The sequence below is a fragment of the Pleurodeles waltl genome, chromosome 2_2 (assembly GCF_031143425.1).
Source record: "Pleurodeles waltl isolate 20211129_DDA chromosome 2_2, aPleWal1.hap1.20221129, whole genome shotgun sequence".
Classification (NCBI taxonomy): domain Eukaryota; kingdom Metazoa; phylum Chordata; class Amphibia; order Caudata; family Salamandridae; genus Pleurodeles; species Pleurodeles waltl.
In genome coordinates this window covers 674,514,074-674,536,371 of record NC_090439.1, presented here as the reverse complement: position 1 = coordinate 674,536,371, position 22,298 = coordinate 674,514,074, and the positions used below count along the sequence as shown (strand labels likewise).

The window sequence follows — 22,298 nt, the reverse complement described above, 5'->3', positions numbered from 1 at the left end:
ACAACAGCAGGATGAGTCAGATGAGGGCCGGTTCCTCGGAGCTCCGAGGATCTGTGACTCACTTCATCGGCCATGCCCCTCTGCTTTAAATGTTTTTATAGTGTTTTTTAAATTTTTGCCAATGTGTGTTGTTGATGTGACTGATGTTTCGAACTATCAATAAATGGAATGGAATGGAAAGCTTACAACTGCAGAGACTCTGCAATCGGAGAGGAGAGCAGTTGTAAACTTACTAATAACTCATTGTTTGTGAATACCGAAACAAGAGTAAACTTTGAAAAATTGTAAGTTTACCTTTGTGAATCACGTTGCATGTTTTTACACTGAATACTATCACAGCTTTGGGATTTAAATGTACACTGGAATTTAGCTTAATCTCTTTCCAATCGATTTTTCAAGTAAATTAGTCTAACTGGATATGTGATGAAAAGTTTTTGGTAGACTCAATGTAATCTTAAATTTAGGTACTCAAAAATGCTCAGGTTGTGGTTGTTTTTTCATGGAAAACTGATATCCAAACAAAACATTTTGAAAATGTTTACTTTTGCATCAAATTGATTCAATCATTTTGTAGAGTCTAATCTTTTTGCTGGAAATGTTGATGTCTAAACCTCTAATGTCCTGCTTATTGGCTTGGTGAACTAAACTATGTTTTTGTGTTTCGTCAATACTCTTCAGAATCTTCTGTCATTGGCACAGGATGTATCAATAGTCCAAGAGCAAAGTCTGAATATAATCTGTAGCAGATTACCTTATCAAGATGTCAATGCAGTTCTGAGACTTGCTTTATGTAATTTCATAACATGACTACATGTAGTTTTTTTATGAGTTAATGATTTATTCTTACATTTGATCAGAAAGTTCAATATAAGGTAGGCATACCTACCTATTAATCCCCTAAACTTATCAAAGACCCATCATCCTAATCAACCCAGCTTTTACTTCTCTTTCGTTCACTTCCTACCTTCCTCCACATATCATGTATTTGTCTCTAACCAGGATACCAAGTAATGTTTGTCTCTGTGGGCACAGGAGCCCTCCCTAGTCTTGGTCAAGATCAGAGAGTGTAACTCACAGAACACCCAATCCATACCCAAAGCACCATAAGCCAGGATTTTCCTGTCTCAGCAGCACCCACACCTTCTGTAGCCATAGTTTTATTGCAATGATTTGACTCTTCTCCCATAGTGACTGGGTAACCTTCTTGGCTTGGCAAGAGAGTGGAACCTGTTTACCCTTTAATAGAGTGTAGGGAGTAGGCCCCTGGACCAGCGCAGGGAAGAAGAATCATTCTTGGACACTGCACCACTTTTTTTCCGATTGCCCATTTTATCTCCTCTAGATGTTCTTTCTAGTACTTCTTTAAATTTGGGCATCACATAACGGAAGTTCATTTCTGTTTTCCATTGCTGCATGAATGGGCATTTGTAGTTCAATTGTTGTGAGCTCAGTATTGAGTATAGTTTATAGACTAAATTTCTTGGGGAAAAGAGTGCCAGAAGAAGTCATTCAAAGAATACAAGTTCACTCATTTGTCACATCTTCTCTTCTGGATAGAGCTCCCAATGGCTCAGTTGTGTTTAGCAAATGTGCTCTCTCCTGGGGATCCCATGCTTCTTTTTGACTACCTAGAATGGCTTAACCACTTCTTTATTAAATAAAGCTAACAGTCTACAAAGTCTCTTTAACTCCAAGTTCTTGCATTGCTCTCTATCCAGAATTGGGGTAAATTATGTATTGCCGAATAGTGGAGTTAGGGGGAGAGGGTAGCCGGTCAGGCCAGATTTGTAAGTTAAACACCCAGGTTGGTGTTCATGATTGGGGACAGATATAGATTTCATCCTTGTTCACTCTTCGGCACCTATGCACCAACAAAATAGCATAACATATCAATCTCCCTTCTCAGCCACCTAGCATCAGATGGAGTTGTGAGGATCGGGAGCAGCATAGAATATAGGGAACCCCTAACTTCCATTGTGTAGGGTATTCAGTGCACTGTTTCTATGTTACTGTAGGTATTTTGCCTACAGAAGAGTGCATAAGTGCAGGTTAGGGGTCAATCTGCCACCTTGCCGCCTGCTGATTATCGAAACAAAGTATTCATCTGTGAGTGTGTCAGAAATCTGCAACCTCTTTGCAAGTAAAAGAGTGTTCCATGTCTTGGTGGCGAGGTGCGAGAATGATCTGATGCTGGTGGTTGTTTTGCGGATGTGTGGGATGGTGGCGAGGGCGAAGTCGGCGGAGCGGAGCTGTCGGGTCAGGGTGTAGAAGCAGAGCCATCTGTTGAGGTATTCTGGTCCGGTGTTGTACAGTGCCTTGTGAGCATGGGTGAGGAGTTTGAAGGGGATTCTCTCGTTGACGGAAAGCCAATGCAGGTCTTTCAGTTGGCCTGTGATATGGCAGTGGCGGTGGATGTCCAGGATGAGGCGTGAGGAGGCGTTCTGGATGTGTTGCAGCCTTTTCTGGAGTTTGGCCATGGTTCCTGCGTAGAGGGCATTGCCGTAGTCCAGTTTACTGCTTACGAGGGCTTGGGTGACTGTTCTGGTTTCCGTGAGGATCCATTTGTAGATCTTTTGGAGCATGCGAGGGTGTTGAAGCAGTATGGGGAGATGACGTTGACTTGCTAGGTTATAGATAGTGAGAGGTCCAGGATGAATCCCAGGTTGCGTGCGTGGTCGGTGGGTGATGGAGCGGTTCCCAGTGTGGCATCCTATGCGGAGGGGGTGGAGCCAAAGATGAGGACCTCAGTCTTGTCAGAATTCAGTTTAAGGCAGCTGTTCTTCATCCATTTGGTGATGGCTTTCATTCCTTCGTGGAGGTTGGTCTTGGCGGTGTCCTTGGTGAGGGAGAGGATCAGCTGGGTGTCATCAGAGAATGAGATGATGTTGAGGTTGTGAGATTGGGCAATGTTAGCGAGCGGAGCCATGTAGATGTTGAAGAGGGACGGGCTGAGGGACGACTCTGGGGTACGCCGCAGATTATTTTGGTGGCTTCAGAGCAGAATAGAGGGAGGCAGACTCTCTGAGTTCTGCCGGTGAGAAAGGAGGTGATCTAGTCTAGGGCTCTGTTGTGGATTCCTGCATTGCTGAGGCGTGTGTGTGTAGGGTGTGGTGGCAGACAGTGTCGAATGTGGCTGAGAGTTCCAGGAGGATGAGGGCCGCGGTTTCGCCGCTGTCCAGTATGGTTCTGATGTCATCGGTGGCGGCGATTGAGGGCAATTTCAGTGCTGTGTTTGCTGCGGAATCCGGATTGGGAAGGGTCCAGAGTGCTGTTCTCCTTGAGGAAACGGGTCAGTTGCTTGTTGACAATTTTCTCAATGACTTTTGCCGGGAAGGGGAGCAGGGAGAAGGGCCGGAAGTTCTTGAGGTCCTTTGGGTGCGCCTTAGGTTTCTTGAGGAGGGCGTTGATCTCGCCGTGTTTCCAGCTCTCCAGGAAGGTGGCGGATTCGAAGGAACTGTTGATGATCTTCTGGAGTTGGGGTATGACAGAGCTTGCTTAGTTGAGGATGTGGTGAGGGCAGGGGTCGGATGGTGAGCCAGAGTGGATGGTGTTCATGATTTTTATGGTGTTGTTGTCATTGATGTGGGTACAGGAGAGCAGGAGGCTGGTTGGTGGTGAGTCTGTGGTGTCTGTGGTTGACGGGGGTCTGAGTGCTGAAGCTGTCATGGATGTCTGTGATCTTGCAGTGGAAGTAGGTGGCTAGGGAGTCACAGAGGTCTTGTAGTGGCGGGATGTTGCTGGCATTGGAGCTGGGGTTGGGGAGTTCCTTCACAATGCTGAAGAGCTCCTTGTGGTTGTTTGCGTTGTTGTTGATGCATTCTTTGAAGGCGGTTCTCTTGGTGGTTCGGATGAGTTGGTGGTGTCGGCGGATGGTGTTTTTGAAGCCTGTGTGTTTGTCCAGAGTCTGATCTTGGCGCCACTTCTTTTTGAGTCTTCGGCATGTTTGCTTAGATTCTTGGAGGTTGGCGGTGAACCAGAAGGCTTTTCTGTCAGTGCATCTGTTGGAAGGATTATTTATTGGGGCGAGATGTTGGCACAGTCGTCGATCCATTGCCTGAAGTTGCGGGCAGCTGTGTCAGTGTCAGTAGTGTCAATGGGTGGGTTCCTGGAAAGGATAGTGATAAGTTGGTCTTCGGTGACCTTGTTCCATCTGCGGTGTGGGATCCGTTGCGGGTGATGGTGTGTTGTGGGTTTCTCGAAGAGGTGGATGCAGCGGTGGTCTGACCAATTGAGTTCGGTGTTTGTGGCTGAAGGAGACGTGTTTGCTGGTTGAGAAAATTAGGTCGAGTGTATGTCCTGCGGAGTGGGTAGGTGTTGTGATGAACTGTTTGAGGCCGAGGTTGGAGAGGTTGTTGAGCAGGGTGGTGGAGTTGTTATTGTTGGTGTTCTCGAGGTGGAAGTTTAAGTCCCCAAAGAGTATGTAGTCTGCGGATGTGAGAACGTGCCTGCTGATGACGTCAGTGATGGAGTTGCTGAACTGGTGCCTGGGGCTGGGGGTCTGTAAACGAGAGTCCCTCGGAGGGTGGTGTTTAGTTCGGTGAGGATCTGAAAATGCAGGTGTTCAGCGGTGCTGAGGGTGTTTTCGGTGCTGGTCATGATCCTGAGGATGTTCTTGTGGACGAAGGCGATGCATCCTCCTGGTTTTTTGGAGCAGTCCTTGCGGGTGATCTTGTAACCGTCTGGGATGTCTATGGCGATGTCTGGTGCTGAGGCGGGGTTCATACAGGTCTCGGTCAGGAAGGTGACATCTGGGGAAGCTGAGTTGAGTAGATTCCATAGTTCGACGGCGTGTTTGTGGACGGAGCGGGTGTTGAGAAGGATGCATCTGAGATGTTTGCATCCTGCCTTGGTGGGTGGGTCATTGGCGTGGAGGCTGGTGAAGGTGCAGTTCTGGCAGGAGAAGGGTCTGTGGGTGGTCTGTGGGGTGGCTTGATGGCAGGCAGGTGAGTGGCCGGTGTTGAGGGCGTGGAGGTGTCGTAATGAAGATGGGTGTGGCAGTAGTCACAGAGCCAGGGGCTCTGGTGCTGGGTGCAGTCCAGGCGCAGACGGGCACAGACAGGCTTGCCTTTGGCACACCTGGGGCGTGCCAGCGGCACACCTGTTATGAGTGGCCACCATTAAGTAGGGAGGGGGGAGGAGAGGACAGCTGGGAGGCGGGAGCAGGGGCGAAAACGGCACAAAAAAGGGGGCGGGCCACGGGGGCATCAGCGACAGGAGAGCGGCACAAGAGAGTGGAAGGGGTGGGGCTGTGGGGGCAGCAGTGGCAGGAGAGCAGCACGAGAGAGCGGAGGGGGTGGGGCCGTGGGCGCAGCAGCGGCGGGGGAGAGAGAGAGGCAGGAGTGTGAGAGTGAGAGAGAGGGTACAGGGAAATCCAAAAGGAAAGCAAAAATAAAGCAAAAGTCAAACAAAAGTAAAGCAGAAGTCAAAAGGGAACAGAGGAGAGCAAACGGCAAAAAGGGACACAGGGGGGCAGACACGGAAGAGAAAGCACACAGAGAGAGAAGTAGAGGAAAAGGAGGAGAGAGGCAGCCTAGTAAGAAAGCAGAGCTCTCCCACTGGACACCAGGGATGATGCGCAGGCAGAAGCCTGTAGGTGGAGGAGGGCTTCAAACTCCTGACAGGGGTCAGGAGTTCTGAGGAGCAAGGAACATGGGCTCTACTTAGCAGGTGGAGCTACAGGAGGCAAAGCAGTTCACTGATGAGGTCACTCAGACAGGTCACTGACCAGGTCACTAGAAACTCAGATTTATTAAGAATGACACAGACATTGTCCCATGCCTAATTTCACTAGGATAAAGTTAGCATTGTCACCTTTAATGGTGCATATCTAGCTCCTTGGAAATGTTAGCTGACGCCACATTCTCCTTGTTGCAGTGGCTTTGTGTTTTTTCTAATGTCCCCTAGCATTTGTTTTACTAGCAGAGTACCTCTTGTCACATTTAAATTTGCTTGCTTCATGTACAAGTCTGTGCTGACTCGCTGCTTTCAGGGCATCCCAAACCACCACCCTCCCCTGTGTCATTAAGAGCAATGAGCAAAGAATAGAGTGTCGCTTCCTTCTCCTTTCCCCCTCAACAAGAGCATGTGTTATTAACCAGAACCAACATTTACCTTCTAATACATAATACATTTCAATCTTCTTCCTGTGGGACACTTTTCTAGGAGTGGTAAGATTTTAGTCTGCTCTCCTGTCCAAACAAGGAATTCAAATCATGAATTAGAATCAGAAAATGGTGCTTCGGGTGAAATGCCCTATTGATCACACCCCACTTGGACTATGGTGTCACACCCGGACACAACACATGTTTTTGTTTTCAGTTGTCCTATTCCCCCAAAGAGACCCCAGGAGGGGCCTAATGAACTCTTCTCCCAGACACTATCACCGTCTATCATCACATTATTGTTTCCTATGCTTCTGTGTATATGTTTCAACAAACTTTGTGTAGGTGCTGAAATACTCTTTCTTAGCTTAATATGGTCTCTGCCGTGTCTAGGCATTGCCCGTTGCCTCATCGGGTGACCCTATGTCACATTTCTCAGGTGGTCAGCAAGTCCCTCCCCTCAGGAAGAAGAGAGCTTTTCAGGTGTTATTGCAAATGTTGCTTGAACTTCTTTTATTGAGGAAAATGGTGGATTTATTGTGTTTGGCACATAGGAAATAGATAACTGGTTTGAAGGACTCTTATTTTGCTAAAATTACTGAGATTTATCTTGAAAGACCTGTAGTTGCACACTGTTACATGAGATCAGACACCCAGATTATTTGGCCATGATCAATTACTTTTCAGTAAAGAAAATTACTCTCACAAATATTTCTGGGAAGAATCTAATTTCTGGTGTCAGCAGTGCCACTGTCTGTGCTTTGTTTTAATCTTGTCCCCTCCCACTCTTCCAGTGATAGTGTCAAACATGTCCACTATGTTTTCGGTTATGTCTTCCTTCTCAAGCCTCCATGATACACCTCAGATACAAATAGTGTTCCACTGTGCACCCTTTCCCCTAACCTGAAGATACCCTTTTGGATATCCTTCAGTTTCAGTGTAGCTCTAGATTGACTGCTTTTATTATCTCTTTGAATTCTTGGAAGGCTGGCAGTAAATGTTTCTTGGTGACAGCACTCCCTTAAACCAGGGTCACATCCTCCTGTTCAATGAAGGCATCACAACATTGCTCATTCCCAGATCTTCCTTTTTCTTCCAGTTTTCTGGGTTGCCCCATGCTGGAACATGTCTTTAGAGTTGGAGTCCTTCTCTGTTTCTGCCTCCAGTCATGATCTGGAAAATTGGGGCATCTGCAGAGGAATGGATGTGCATGCGCTGGCAGAGAATATGGCCCTCATTACGAGTCTGGCAGTCTTAAGACAAACAGACTCACAATGGCGGTCGGACCCCACTTGGACTACGGTGTCACACCAGTACACAACACATGTTTTTGTTTTCAATTGTCCTACTTCCCCAAGGAGACCGCAGGAGGGGCCTGTATCCGGGTTGGCACGGAGGGATCACTCAGAACTCGCTTGTTCTATATACAAGTGTTTTATTGAGTCATTTGGCGACTGGTAAGTTTAAGTACAGGTAAATTGTTTTAATCTTGTTTTCGGATATGGTGGGCGGGATGGCTGTATCCTCTTGTGATCCGTTCTTCACTCTTTTCTCCCTCTGTCTCCTTGTCTCACAGGTGTCCCGGGGAAGCACATGTAGAGAGAACAAAATACATACGGTAAGTGGTCAGGGTCTCTTTTGGTTTAGTCTTACTTTGTCTCTCTTCCTGACTCTTCTCCTTTCTTCTCTCTCAGAGTTCGTTATCTGTCCCTTCTCTGTTTTATTTATGTCTAGGAGTGGTCCTCTCGTACTTCATTTGACCTTGTTCTATTGCTTCGGGCCTCTCTCCCTTCTTTTCCCCTTATCGATCTTGTGCGCGGTGCCTTTGATGTGAAATACGCTCAATATTGTGCTTTCTTGGGATTAATGGTGTTTTTCTCGTTTTCTCCCTTCCCCCCCCTCTCAGTGCCTGTGCCCTTCTTTCAACCCCCTCTCCCCCTCTCCTCTCTCCCCGTTCTCTCTCACTCGTTCTTTAAAGGGCCGTGGTCCCACGCGCCTGGAACAGCCACGCTTCTCCAGAAGCGTGGCGGGCTGGATCGTTCCATCCTCCCGGTTGCCTGTCTTCGTTGTGTTCGCCTGCCGCCTTCGGAGGTCTTCCCGCATGGAAGACTGGATTCGCTGTCTCCGTTTCCTGGACTGCCACCGCTCTTCTTCTCCCTCGTCCGGTCTGGTTTTCTCCGTTTCCCTCCTCCTGTGGCCGTTCGTCTTCCTCCTCCTGTGTTCGTTCGTCTTCCTCCTCCTGTGTTCGTTCGTCTTCCTCCTCCTGTGGTCGCTTGTCCACCGCTTCCAAACCTCCGACACCTGCATGTTCTGCCAGTGGCAGTTTTAACCTCCCGGCGGCCCGCACCATCGATCATCCCACCAATCACGGGACGAGAGGTTTGCAAGGTCGGGGCCGCCAGAGGCAGAGTCAGCACAAGACAGGGCCATGTGTGGGCGATCAGGATTCAGCCCGTCACAGGGCCTAAAGAACTCTTCCCCCAGCCACAATCACCATCTGGAAAGGCTGCAGAATGGGGGTGCAGGTAGCGCCATGGGGGCCCCTGCAACGCCCATGCAATTTATGTAGGCCAGGTGGGAGCTTCTGGATGTTTGCCATGATTAATGTTTCCATCATATTTAGGAAGTTTTATAATAAGTCTTTTAAATCTTGCTGAATAAATTAAATACATGAGAAGGCAGGTCCAAAAAAACATATATACACATCTGTTGGTTCAGTGTCTGCATGTCGCATGTTTAACACATTTTCAGAAGAAGCACTTTTTTAGTTGTCTAGCAAAAATCTAAGAAATAGATATTGCAATCTAACGATTCAGGGTGTCTAATCCTGTTCTCCAGCACAAAGCTGTTTACGCACAATGGGGCAGCAGCAGTAAACTTCCTATGACTACTGAATGCTTTTTTATTTCAAGAGTTTGTGAACTGATTTAACAAACAGTGAATCTGATTCGCAAAGGTAAACTTACTCATTTGCTTAAGTTTATAATTTTTTGCTATTCACAAAGGTATTTTACTAGTAGTATCTTTATGACAGCGGATCCTCCGCACATGAAAGGATATGACTGTCCAATCTTTTTATGTGCAGAAAGTCAGTAGTGATAAAGGTACTGCTTACTGTGAGGTTTTTTCAAATGTTCCTAGGGGGCTTCTACATTGCCTGCATGCCAATAAAACATTTAAAAGCATGATACATGGTGTCCATGTCCTTATTGGGGTACCACAAGGAACTAAAACTATGTAAAGAAAGCACTCTAAAGGCATTATGGGGCACTCCCCTAGCAGAAGACATAAATATATGAAATGAGTGGCTACTCTACTCATTTTATATTCTTGTTGCCATTATTTTTAGTTTTTTTTCTTGATGCCCTGGTCTCAAATATCTTGATTTTGTTATGGCAGCAGGGAGAGATCACTCTCATGCTGCTTTTCCTGTTTTTAAATTGTTTTGGTGGGTGCCCCGGTCCTTGGGGTGGCGTGGTGGGAAAAATAAAAAAAATTGAATAAACCCAGATCTTTGTGACTGGGGGTGAATGTTTGCATTGTTCAGCATTCCATACATCATCTGTTCTTTTTGCTTTTGTCGCATGCATTGTGCCACTTTGTAAATATGGCAAAGGAGAATGGCCTCATTAACGCCACAGGAGCATAAAAACAAATACGCTAGTGTGGAACTAAGAGGCGCTAGGACCTTGTAAATCTGGCCCTATGTTAGGGGCTGTGGGAGGATCCCCAAGGGCCCCTGTGGCCCTGCCGTCTCCCTGTATTCACCTATGTTTTACATATCAGGAGCTGGCATTGCTCACTCCCTTCAGCAGCAGGTTTTCATCTTTACTACTGCTGGGCAGGAGAAATCTGAGTTTCTCTGCCAACAAGAGCATGGGCATGAAAACATGCCTACCGGTGGTACCATGTCTGCTTCCATCTGCAGGAGCATTTTTAATATCTGTCTGCCCGAGTGATGGTGTCCCTGGAGTCTTTACTGGCTCTGGGAGGAGGGCACCATGCTACCCTCTCCTTTTAAGTGGTCCAGGGAGGAGAGTGCACTCCCCCTTCCCTTTGAAATATAAATAAATGTCACCTATTATCACTTTAATAAAGTAGTAATTGGTAGGGATCAACAATACAACCTACTGCTTACTTATATCTAAGACCATAAAACAGAATGCAGCCAAAGTGTGCTAAAAACAGCATGGCTGCCTTTTTATGTTTTGTAAAAACAGCCATTAGCCAATCATATTCTTGCTTGTCTCTGACATGTATGCTGGTATGCCACGAAATTACAGCAGTATACTGTGGCACAATCTATTTAAGTATTTATGGGCAAAACAATAACACTACTTAAACAGTTTACACTTACTACCAAAAATTGCCATTTACACTCCATAACCTATAGTCCTGCTACATGACATTATATCTACATCCATTTACCCACTTTCACACTTTACACCACTCCACTGTACGCTATTCCACTCTATACCACTCCACTCTGCATCACTCCACTATACACTACTCCCCTCTTTGCTAATCCATTCTACGCCACTCATACTCTACCACACTTGATTCTAGACCACTCTGTTCTTCACCACTGCTGTGTACACTATTACATTCCATGCCCCTCCTTTGTAGAACACTTCAGTCGATGCCACACCACTCTATGGCCCTGATTTATACTTTTTGGTGCAAAACTGCACTAATACAGTTTTACACCAAAAGGTTTAGCACTTGCTTGCACCATTTCTGTGCACCAGCTGGGCACCAAATTTGATATGGAGTGGTGCAAGCCGGTGCAAAGGGTAGGCTAGCATAAAAAAATGGCGTTAGTCGGGTGGGGCTGGCAGTATGGAAGACATGCGTTGTGCACCAAAAAGTGACATTAGGCAGATTAGAGTAATAAAAATGACTTAACCTGCCTAGAGTCATTTTCTGATGCAAAACCATCCATACCACATGAGTCATGCCCACCACCCCGATGGCCAGCACAGGTAACCAGGTTCCCCTGGGCATGGCCATTGCACCCAGTGCGATGTAGGGGTCCATTTCAGGGCCCCCCAATGACACTTTAAAAAAAAAAAAACTACCTATACTTACCTGAGATGGAGGCCCCCATCCTCTGCTGTCCCTCTGGTGTGGGTAGGGGTGTCCCTGGTGCCTCGAGAGGGCACCTGTGGGCTTATTCCATGGTGTTTCACCATGGACATAGCCCACAGGTCCCCTAACGCCTGCCCTGACCGAGGCATTCAAAAATGGCACCAAGCAAGCCTTGCACCATTTTTTGACCCCTCCTTCCCCCGTGCATGATTTTTGCACGGGAGGATAAATAAGGCGCTAGGGCCTTAGAGTCATTTTTTGCCCAGGGATGCCTACCTTGCAGGCAAAAAATGACTTTAACTCCAATATTTTGGTGCTAGACATGTCTAGTGGCAAAATATAAATATGGAGTTAAGTTTGTGCCGGATTTGCATAAAAAAATGATGCAAATCCGGTGGAAACAGAGTATAAATATGTTCCTATGTCGCTAACATATATGTCACTCCACTGTACACCACTCCACTGTGTACTATTCCACTGTACACCACTCCACTATATGCCACTCCAATCTGTGATACTCCACTCTACGCTATTACGCTCTACACCACTCAGTGCCACTCCTGTTTAAGCCACTCCAATCTACACCACTCTGCTCCATGCTACTCCATTCTATGCTATTCCACTGTACAATACTCCTCTCTATGCCACTCCACTCTATGCTATTCTACTATATGCCTTTCAGCTCTACTTCTCTCAACTGTACACCACTGCAATCAACACTATTCCATTCTACACCACTCCAATATTTGCTACTGTACTCTATGCAACTCCATTCTATCGCACTCCACTTTATGCCACTCCACTCTGTGCTACTCCACTCTATGCCACTGCACTCTGTGCCACTCTACTCAATACTACTCAGTTCTATGCTATTACACTGCAAGCATTCCACTCTACCCCACTCCACTCTACAACACTCCACTCTGCAATATTCCTCTCTATGCCATTCTTCTCTACATCACTCCAGTGTATGCCACTCCACTGTACGCAACTATGTTCTATACCACTCTTTCTACGCTATTCCACTGTATGCAACTCTGCTCTATGCCACTTCATTCTATACTATTCCACTCCATGTCACCCCACTGTTTGCCACTCCACTGTAAGCCACACTGCTGTATGCTATTTCACTCTATGCCACTTCACTCTATGCCACTCTACCCTATACCACTCCAATATATGTCACTCTACTCTACCTCACTCAAATGTACACACTCCACTTTATGCCACTCCAGTCTACATCACTCCACTTTATGCTACTCCAGTCTACGTTACTCCCCTGCATGCCAGTACACTCCAGGCTACTCCACTCTACCATGTTCACTTTATGTAATGCCACTCTGCTTAAAACCACTCTATGCCACTCTCCTTCATAGCACTCAACTGTATGATATTACACTCCACGCCACTCCACTGTATGCCACTCCACTCTACGTTCTCCACTCTATGTCACTACACTGTACCTCACTCTAATGTACACTATTTCACTGTATGTGACTCCACTTTATGCCACTTCACTGTACGCTGTTCCAATTTATGCCACTCCACTCTACGCCACACCACTCTATGTGACTCCACTGTATGCTATTCCACTGTATGTAACTTCACCCTACACCACTCCACTGTATGCTGTTCCACTCTATGCCACTCATACCGCTGTATAACGACTGTGGTGGTATACTGGCTGCAACACAGCCAGTTCACCACCTGTACCGCCAGGGCAATCCGACTGCCTGGCAGGAGATAAGCATCTCCGAAGCGGCGGTCCTGCAATGACTGTCGGTTGTATTATGAGTCCCCTTACCGCCAGGGATTTCGTGGCAGTAACACCAGCACGAAATCCCTGGTAGTAAGGCTACTGGCGACAGGAATTTCCATTCCTGTTGCCAGTAGATGACTCCCCCACTCCACCCTCAACATGTAGGAGCCTCTCCCACCCCGATCCAAACACTAACCCCCCACCCCGACCAAGCACTTACCCCATCCCCCTACAGTAACAGAGCCCCCATCCTAACACTTACCCCCACCCACCCTACAGTCACAGCTCCCCCCACACCCCTCCACGCAAACATGCACACAGACACCCACACACACCACACATACACCTATACTTCCAGACACGCATCCACTCACACTCATCCATGCATGCATTCACTCATACATACTCACACGCATTCATGCATGCATACATACAGACATCCAAACATGCACCCTCACATGCAACACGCACTCACTTCAACATTCATACATGCATTCACTCACACGCATACAACCACGCATACACCACAACAGTCACAGTCACATTCACATTCACACATGCACACAAATTCATTCATACACCCACGCATACACCACACACACAGCACCCCCCACCCTTCCACCCTTCTCCCCTGTGGGACACCCGACTTAGCTTGTCCGGCGAGGAGGTCGTCCGGCAGAGAACGGGAAGGGGCACTGCTGGCAGCTCCCCACCAGCAGGACACCGCCAGGCCATCTTGCTGGTCATAATATGGCTGGTGGCGTCCTACTTGCGGGGCGGTGCAGGTAGTACCACCACCAGGCACCACTGCCCACCAGCATGGCTACTGCCGGATATCCACCCTAAATGTGGCAGAAATCCAGCAGTAACCATATTACGGCGGGGTGAAGACGGGTCTTCTGGCACCCGTGGCTTTGGTGGTCTCAGTTAGAGACCGCCAAAGTCATAAAGAGGGCCTATATGTCTTTCCACTTTACTTAACTCCATTGTACGCCACTACAATCAATGCAATTCCACTTTACCCCACTCCACTATACATTGCTCCACGCTACTCAGCTCCAGTCTTTGTCACTCTCCTTTACCCCACTACACTCTATGCTATTCCACTTTATGTAACTCTGCTCTTCATAACACCACTCTATGCCACTCCAATCTATTACAAGCCACCATATGGCACTCCACTGTATGCTATTACACTCCACGCCACTCCACTGTATGACACTGTGCTGTGCCCACTCCACTCTACATTATTCAACAGTATGGCACTGCGCTGTACCTCACACTACTGTATGGCACGCCGTTGAATGACACTCCACTCTACGCTAATCTACTGTATGGTATTTCTCTCTACACCACTCCACTCTACGTCAGTCCACTCTATGTCAGTCCTTTGTATGCTGTTCCACTGAATGCTGATCCATTCTACCACACTCCACTCTAAGCCACTTTACCCTACACCGATCCACTCTATGCTATTTCACTCTATGCCACTCTACTGTTCACCAACCCAGTCTATGTCGCTCCATTGTACCCCACTACATTCTATGGCACACTATGGCACTTGTAATAAGGCAAACCAGATATCCATCATGTTTGTGACAGACAGAGTAACCTGCCTACTAAACTGTAAATCAGGGACAAAGGCTTGGACTGTTGTTCTGCAGTGGGCTTCAGGCCAGAAAGGTCTCACTTCTTTCACAAGTGAGAACAGGTACCACGTTTTTTTTTTTATCTTGGCAATGTGATCTGCGGAGAGGTCCACGTTCAGGGAAAATCCAGGTGATTTTAGTGAAATGGAGAAATTGTGTCCTGGTTGACTTTAGAGCTTGACATCCAATTCAGTATGCTATCAAAGTAGGTTTTGAGATGCTCTCTATCATGAGCTGTTGACATTTTGAGGTAGGACTGGGAGTCATTGGCATACTAGTGCATCTTGATGGCGCTGTCAGTGAGTAGGGCTGACACTGTATAAACAAAACGTTTGCATGTAGGAACAAAACCTTTGCATGGCTTTGAGCTGTCCTAAGGTGATATGAAAACTAGAAGCTTGGCAAAGGTGTGCCAAACAGATAAAACTGCTGCCTGATCCTACAAGACCTGTCATATAAAGATAATGTGTCACAGTCCCTTGCCATGTCATCCCAAGGAGGTTATGTAACCATAAGCAGCCCATCCATATTTCTCCAACACAACACATACATTGAGCATTCCATTCTTACATGACTATCAACCCAGAGAGGCTGGTATGCATGTTGAGCAGCATTTCAAAGTATTTAAGCACACGTGGCAGTACATTTATTGGACGTACTTACACAAATGGAAGACACCACAGTAGGTATGGTATTGTTCTTTAAAAATGATAGAATGTACAACTGCACACAAAAGAAAATAAATAAATGATTGAGTGAAGTCAGTAATGGTGACAATTTAACTGTAAAATACTGCTAATGTATTTCACTTGTATCCGCACATCCCTCACGAAATAACACACTTAGCACATTATTATTTTAAAGACTGCAATGAATTATGCTGTTGTGTGAGAGACAGGCACAGTCCCTCAATCCCCGTTGTATAAGTTAAATTTAGGCACATGCATCTATCAGCAGTTCAGGAGTCAATTGTGTCCCTAAATCTCTTGCTCTCATATTTGGTGTGGATTGCAGGTTTTAAGTACTTTAATATAATATATTTATTGCAATTGGGGGGCCTTTCTGGAGAGAACCATTGAAATCTAGATGAACAATCTTTCTATGAAAAAAGAAAATGTGTATACAGTTTCTATAAACGACCTTGTTTGTACAAATAAAAGGATTTATTGAGGCAAGGACACATGCATTTCGAAACATTTGGAGGCTACAGAGCAATGTGTTTGAAGGAAAAATCACTCGGCGTCCTTCGGAGAATCCCAAGGACTGACATGTTGCAATGCACGGAACCTTGGAGTGTGCCTGTGAACGCTCTTATGACTAAATTTTGCTCTTTCTTTCAGGGGAAGTCGAAAACAATACCCTGCTTTAACCCCAACACTTTATTACCCGGTACGTATTTGTTACTGGTTTGGACATTCTGTGAATAATATTGTTAACTGTTTCAAACACATTTATCTATATGCTATACCGCATTAAAGATAGCAAACTTTTTTACTTTTTAGTTAAGCTGCTCAAAATATTAATAAAACTGCCCTGGGACAGCCAATAGACCTGCCGTTGGATGTCAACTTTGTGCTTTGCCAATGTTTGAGAATGTTTTTTGTAAAACTGTTCAAGAAAACGAGTTTGTGTATAAGAGCAGGTTGTGCAAGACTAATACACCGGTACTCACAGACTGGTAAGCCAGTGAATGAAGTGGGTGGATCCTGTGACCCATGGTTTATGTTGTGGTGGGCAGAACAAAAATGTGAATGACACACAGACAGATGAAGACAGCTAACTGAAAGCCGTATGAAGTATACTATGGTATATACATATCATCTATTTCTCTCTCTATCTACCTCTTTTGCACAAAAAAGTCTTTTGCACTATGATCTTTTAGCACTGAGATATAGAGCACCTAACAGCATAATAGGAAAAAACGTTATTAGAATATAAGAGAGAGGAGTTACAAAAGAAAGTGTTTTGTGGGAAATCTTATGTGGATTAATGTATTTCACCATTGCTGGAGTTTTATTTGCACTGTGACACTTGTCATGAAGCTTTAAAAGGAGTCTTGTGTGAGCTGTTTTGATATGTTAATTGCAGCGGTGGCAGAGGAGTGTCACCTTCCACAAGCAGCAGCACTCTGTTTATTATTGTTTTGTTGTTAAAGGGGCAGGGCCATGGGGGATGATGAAGACAAGGGAAAGTGCACTATGCACTCCCCTCAATGCACATGTGTGTTTGGGCTTGGGCCGGTCAAACACACATGTGCACTGTGCTCTCCCCAACCCAGCAGTGTGTTGCCCGACTGGAGACAGCAGACACAGGCTCCCAGTCTGCCTGGGAGTGCCCTGGCCAATCCTAATGTTGCTTTCATGTAGCGTTAGTATTGGCCGCAGGGCAGATTGTGTGCCTGTGCTAGCCTACAGTGACCAGGAAAGAGAAGCGGCGCCGCGGCGGAGCAGGTACTTTTTTATTTTAATTTTTATGTACAATTAAATGTTTTTGTCCACTGCCCTGCCCCTTTACCACGCAGCGAGCCACAACTGGTAAATTGCTTGCAATACTAATGGATTATTGTGCAAAGAGAAAGAAATATCTATCTGCTGCTACTTAATCTGCTGTTAATATATGACTAAATATGAGCATTTTCACTACAACACTTTGGCTCTCATTTTGACCCTGGCGGTCGGTGATAAAGGGGCAGTAATACCGCCAACAGGCCGGCGGTAACTACCGCCAAATTATGACCATGGCTGAAAGATCTCCAAAAGACAGCCAATGTACCACACCGACCGCCAGGGTGGAAACAACAGGCACCACAGCGGTAGCCGCCTACAGCCAGGCAGAAGTCAAAGTTCCTCCCACCATATTATGATAAGACAATCCACCACCTTTACCGGGGCGGTACCAGCGACATCAAAAGCCTGGCGGAACCACTGCACAGAATTGAAAGGACTCACCATTGGAGACACAGGAAAGACACACGCAGCCATGGAACCTGACTTGCAAGTATTTCCGATGATATTCTATGTTCTGCTTCACCACGAACACCAACGCCGGGGAAGACGACAGCGGTGAGTACAGCCACCTAGCACACACTGAAGGGGGGAGGAGAACGACAGTGACACACACACCCACAACACACACCCCACACACACACACACAATACGCACAACCAGCCGCACAAGAAAACAAGTTAATCCCCCTAAATCTGTGGAATAATGCAAGGACAACAGGAATGTACCAAAGGGATTGTAACAAGATCAACACAGTGTAAATACAAATTTAGCCAATGCTACAGATATTTACAAATGTACAGAAAAAGGGACACTGCCCAGTCTTCATTTCGCGTGGGCCACATGGCCAGAGGGCAAATTCCAAGCCCCACTTGTCACCTGCATCAATACGGAGAGAACACTGCAGGGGCATCCATTGGCAAATAGGCAGGCACCTCAGTGGGAGGGGGGGGACACCTCAGCTGGAAGCAGAAACATGACCACTGGTTTTGGAGGGGCCAACATGCCCTGTGCTTGGTCGTGGGGAGTCATAGGCCACAGTCTCTCAGGTGGGTTTCTTGTCCACTGGTTCTGGATGGGCAACATGCCTTGTGCTTGATCCTGGGGAGAGCAAGGCCACAGTCTCCAAGTGGGTGTCTCCCACACTGGTTCTGGAGGGGGCAACATGCCCTGTGCTTGGTCCTGGGGAGTGCAAGGCCACAGTCTCTCAAGTGGGTATCTCCCACACTGGTTCTGGAGGGGACAACATGCCCATTGCTCTTGGTCCTGGGGAGTGCTAGGCCATAGTCTCTCAAGTGGGTGTCTCCCACACTGGTTCTGGAGGGGGCAACATGCCCATTGCTCTTGGTCCTGGTGAGTGATAGGCCACAGTCTCCCAGGTGGGTGTCTTTCCCACTGGTTCTGGAGAGGGCAACATGAGCTGTGCTTGGTTCTGGGGAGTGCAAGGCCACAGTCTCTCAGGTGGGTATCTCCCACACTGGTTCTGGAGGGGGCAACATGCCCATTGCTCTTTGTCCTGGGGTGCGCAAGGCCACAGTCACTCAGGTGGGTGTCTCCCACACTGGTTCTGGAGGGGGCAACATGCCCATTGCTCTTGGTCCTGAGGAGTGCAAGGCCACAGTCTCTCAAGTGGGTGTCTCCCACATTGGACCTGAGGGGGCAACATGCCCATTGCTCTTGGTCATGGGGACTGGAAGCCACAGTCTCTCAGGTGGATGTCTTGCCCACTGGTTCTGGACAGGGCAACATGCCCTGTGCTTGGTCCTGGGGAGTGCAAGGACACAGTCTGTCAAGTGGGTGTCTCCCACACTGGTTCTGGAGGGGGCAACATGCCCATTGCTCTTGATCCTGGGGAGTGCAAGGCCACAGTCTCTCAGGTAGGTGTCTTACCCACTGGTCCTGGAGGAGGTAACATGCCCTGTGCTTGGTCCTGGGGAGTTCAGGGCCACAGTCTCTCAAGTGGGTGTCTCCCACACTGGTTCTGGAGGGGGCAATATGCCCTTTGCTCTTAGTCCTTGGGAGTGATAGGCCATAGTCTCTCAGGTGGGTGTCTTGCCCACAGGTTCTGGAGGGGGCAACATGCGCCATGCTTGGTCCTGGGGAGTGCAAGGCCACAGTCTCTCCAGTGGGTGTCTCCCACACTGGTTCTGGAGGGGGCAGCATGCCCATTGATCTTGGTCCTGGGGAGTGCAAGACCACAGTCTCTCAAGTGGGTGTCTTCCACACTGGTTCTGGAGGGGGCAACATGCCCATTGCTCTTGGTCCTGGGGAGTGCAAGGCTACAGTTTCTCAAGTGGGTGTCTCCCACACTTGTTCTGTAGGGGGCAACATGCCCATTGCTCTTGGTCCTGGGGAGTCCTGGTTCTGGAGGGGACAGGCCGCAGATAAGCCCATGGTGGCTGATCACATAGCGTCCGCCGGGTGTGACGGCTGCACTGTGGAGGTGCTGGTGGTGGGAGGATCCTGCACAGCCCCTGCACCCTTGGATGGCTGCACTGTGGTAGCGCAGGTGGTGGGAGGCTACTGCATAGCCCCTGCACTCTCAGATGACTGCACTGTGGTGGCACTGGTGGTGGTGGTAGGAGGCTCCTGCATAGCCCCTGCACCCTTGGATGACTGCAATGTGGTGGTGCTAGTGGTGGGGACCCCGTGAAAGCTGCTGATGCAGGCTCCTTCCCCTTTTGGGTGGCAGGGGCAGGCTCTTTCCCCTCTTGCCTGTTAGTGCAGGCCCTTTGCCCTTTTTGCCTGCTGGTGCTGACTCCTTCCCCTTTTGGGTGGCAGGTGCAGGCTCCTTCCCCTTTTTGCCTGCTGATGCCTGCTCCTTGCCCTTCTTGGCTGCTGGTGCAGGCTCCTTCCCCTTTCGGATGGCAGGTGCAGGCTCCTTCCCCTTTCAGCTGGCTGGTGCAGGCTCCTTCCCCTTCAGTATGTGTGGCCTGGAATCCTTTCCACCACGAGTAGGTGCGGATGGAACTGGGCCCGTGGACTGTGTGGCTGAGGTGCTTGGCTGGGTTCTTCCTACCCTGGCCATATGTGCAGGACAGGGGGAGGGGTAGGGAAGAGGTCAAAGGTAGAAAGGAAAAGCACTTTAGGGACATAGGGGAGGGAAGAGGGAGATGTAATGGGAGTGGAGGATGAGGGAGTGGTTGTTGGAGGTGTCTGTCTGCTGGATTTGGGTGCAAGTGCATGGGCTGTATGCTGTTGTGAGGTGGATGGCTGTTGGGTGTCTGAGTGCTTGCATTTGTGTACTTTAGGAGGGGGTACAGACACAGTGGTAGAGGACATAGGGGACGTGTGCATGGATGTTGTGGAGGTGTCTGCCAGTGAGTTGTGTGTTCTGCTTGGTGTGGTGATGATGCAGGTAGTGGATGATGATGTAGTGCATGCAGGTGTGAGTGTAGACGTAACAGGGTGGGAGGTGGAGGAGGAGGAAGAGGGGGAGACAGTGGAAATAGTGGATGTTGTTGTGTCTGCAACTGGATGGTGTTTGTGTGAGTGCCTGTGGGATGAAGTGTGGTGCTTGTGTTTGCCTGTGACACTCTTGGGTGTTGTCCTGTGTGCATGCTGGTCTGGTTGTGTTCTTGGGATGGTTTGGGGTTGAGGAGAATTTAAGTCTTTGCTCGAAGACTGCACAGCCGACTGGAACAACACAGCCCTGACTTCCCAAATGGAAATGCGACGCAGCAACTGCCTTGCGACGGAAAATTTGACACATCACCTACCGGATCGGTGCAGCGCCCAGGTCGTCTTCCAGCACATCAAGGATTTTCCCCGCATCATCCCCAGGTGTCAAAATATCTCCGCACCGCAGTGAGGAACCAAGACTACACTGAAAAATGGCAAATTCAATGCAACACCCTATCTTTCCATGCTTCTCCTCCTCTGCAGTCCCAGTGTATCATTATTTTTGATGCATACCAGGTGTTGTGTGTGACAAAGAGACAACTGTTTATTTAGAAGGACTACGACTCTTTTAAACCTTTTAATAGTGATATTTCAGCTTGTGCTTATTGGGTATTTTTGACCTTATTTTATTCAGATAAATATTTTCCAAACCTGTGTGGTGCATTTTTGTGGTGTTTTCACTGTATGATTTATTACACAAATACTTTACACTTTGCCTTCTAAGTTAAGCCTGACTGCTCAGTGCCAAGCTACCAGAGGGTTCGCACAGGATAATTTGGATTGTGTGTGACTTACCCTGACTAGGATTGTGGTCCCTGCTTGGACAAGGGTGGATACCTCTGCCAATTAGAGACCCCATTTCTAACAATTGGCATATTTAGTTTTCTACTAAGTCCCTAGTAAAGTGCTCTAGAGGTACCCAGGGCCTGTAAACCAAGTGCTACTAGAGGGCCTGCAGCACTGATTGTGCCACCCACATGAGTATCCCTGTAAACATGGCTCAGTCCTGCCACTGCAGTGTCTGTGTGTGCAGTTTTAAACTGCCAATTCGACCTGGCAAGTGTACCTACTTGCCAGGCCCAAACCTTCCCTTTTTGTACATGTAAGGCACCCCTACGTTAGGCCCTAGGTAGCCAGAAGGGCAGGGTGCAGTGTATTTGAAAGGTAGGATATGAACTGGTGTATTTTACACATCCTGACAGTGGAATACTGACAAATGTGGTTTTCACTACTGCAAGACCTAGCTCTCTCATAGGTTAACATGGGAAGTGCCTTTAAATATCATTTAAGTGTAGTTTACCATTGGGAGCAGATAGAGTTCTGGAGTTTGGGGTCTCTGAACTCACAATTTAAAAATAAACATTTTGGTAAAGTTGTTTTTTATACTGTCAGTTTGAAAATGCTACTTTTAGAAAGTGGGCATTTTCCTGCTTAGCCAGTCTGTGCCCCTGCCTGCTTGTGCAATGCACGCCTGGGTCAGGCTGACAGATGGGCTGTTGAATTCCCTCTAAACAGTGACACAAAGGGAGCTGGGGAGTGTCCTGCATATCCTAATTAGTCTCCTGGGTTACAGTGGGGAGAGGAGCTGTCACCAGCACCTGAAAAGGTTGTATCTGTTCTCACACAATGCAGTCTCCGACCCCCTGGTGTGTGTCTGGGGCCAGGCCTGGGCAAGGCTGGATCTTATAAAAAAACACTGACTTTCCTTTGAGGTTTGCCTACTTCAGAGGCAGAAATGGATATAAGTAGTGGACCCAAAGCCCTAGACTTTAAGAACACTTCTGGATCAAGAGGA

At 47.6% G+C, this 22,298-nt stretch overlaps 1 protein-coding gene across 1 annotated transcript in view; it reads left to right on the top strand.

Annotated features, from left to right (window-relative positions):
- The window catches only part of CA8 (carbonic anhydrase 8), a 793,085-nt gene that overhangs the window by 603,660 nt on the left and 167,127 nt on the right, over positions 1-22,298 (top strand). The window contains exon 6 of the mRNA XM_069220231.1: positions 15,938-15,986. Within this exon, the coding sequence (XP_069076332.1) occupies positions 15,938-15,986 (49 nt within the window). The remainder of the gene's footprint in view (positions 1-15,937; positions 15,987-22,298) is intronic.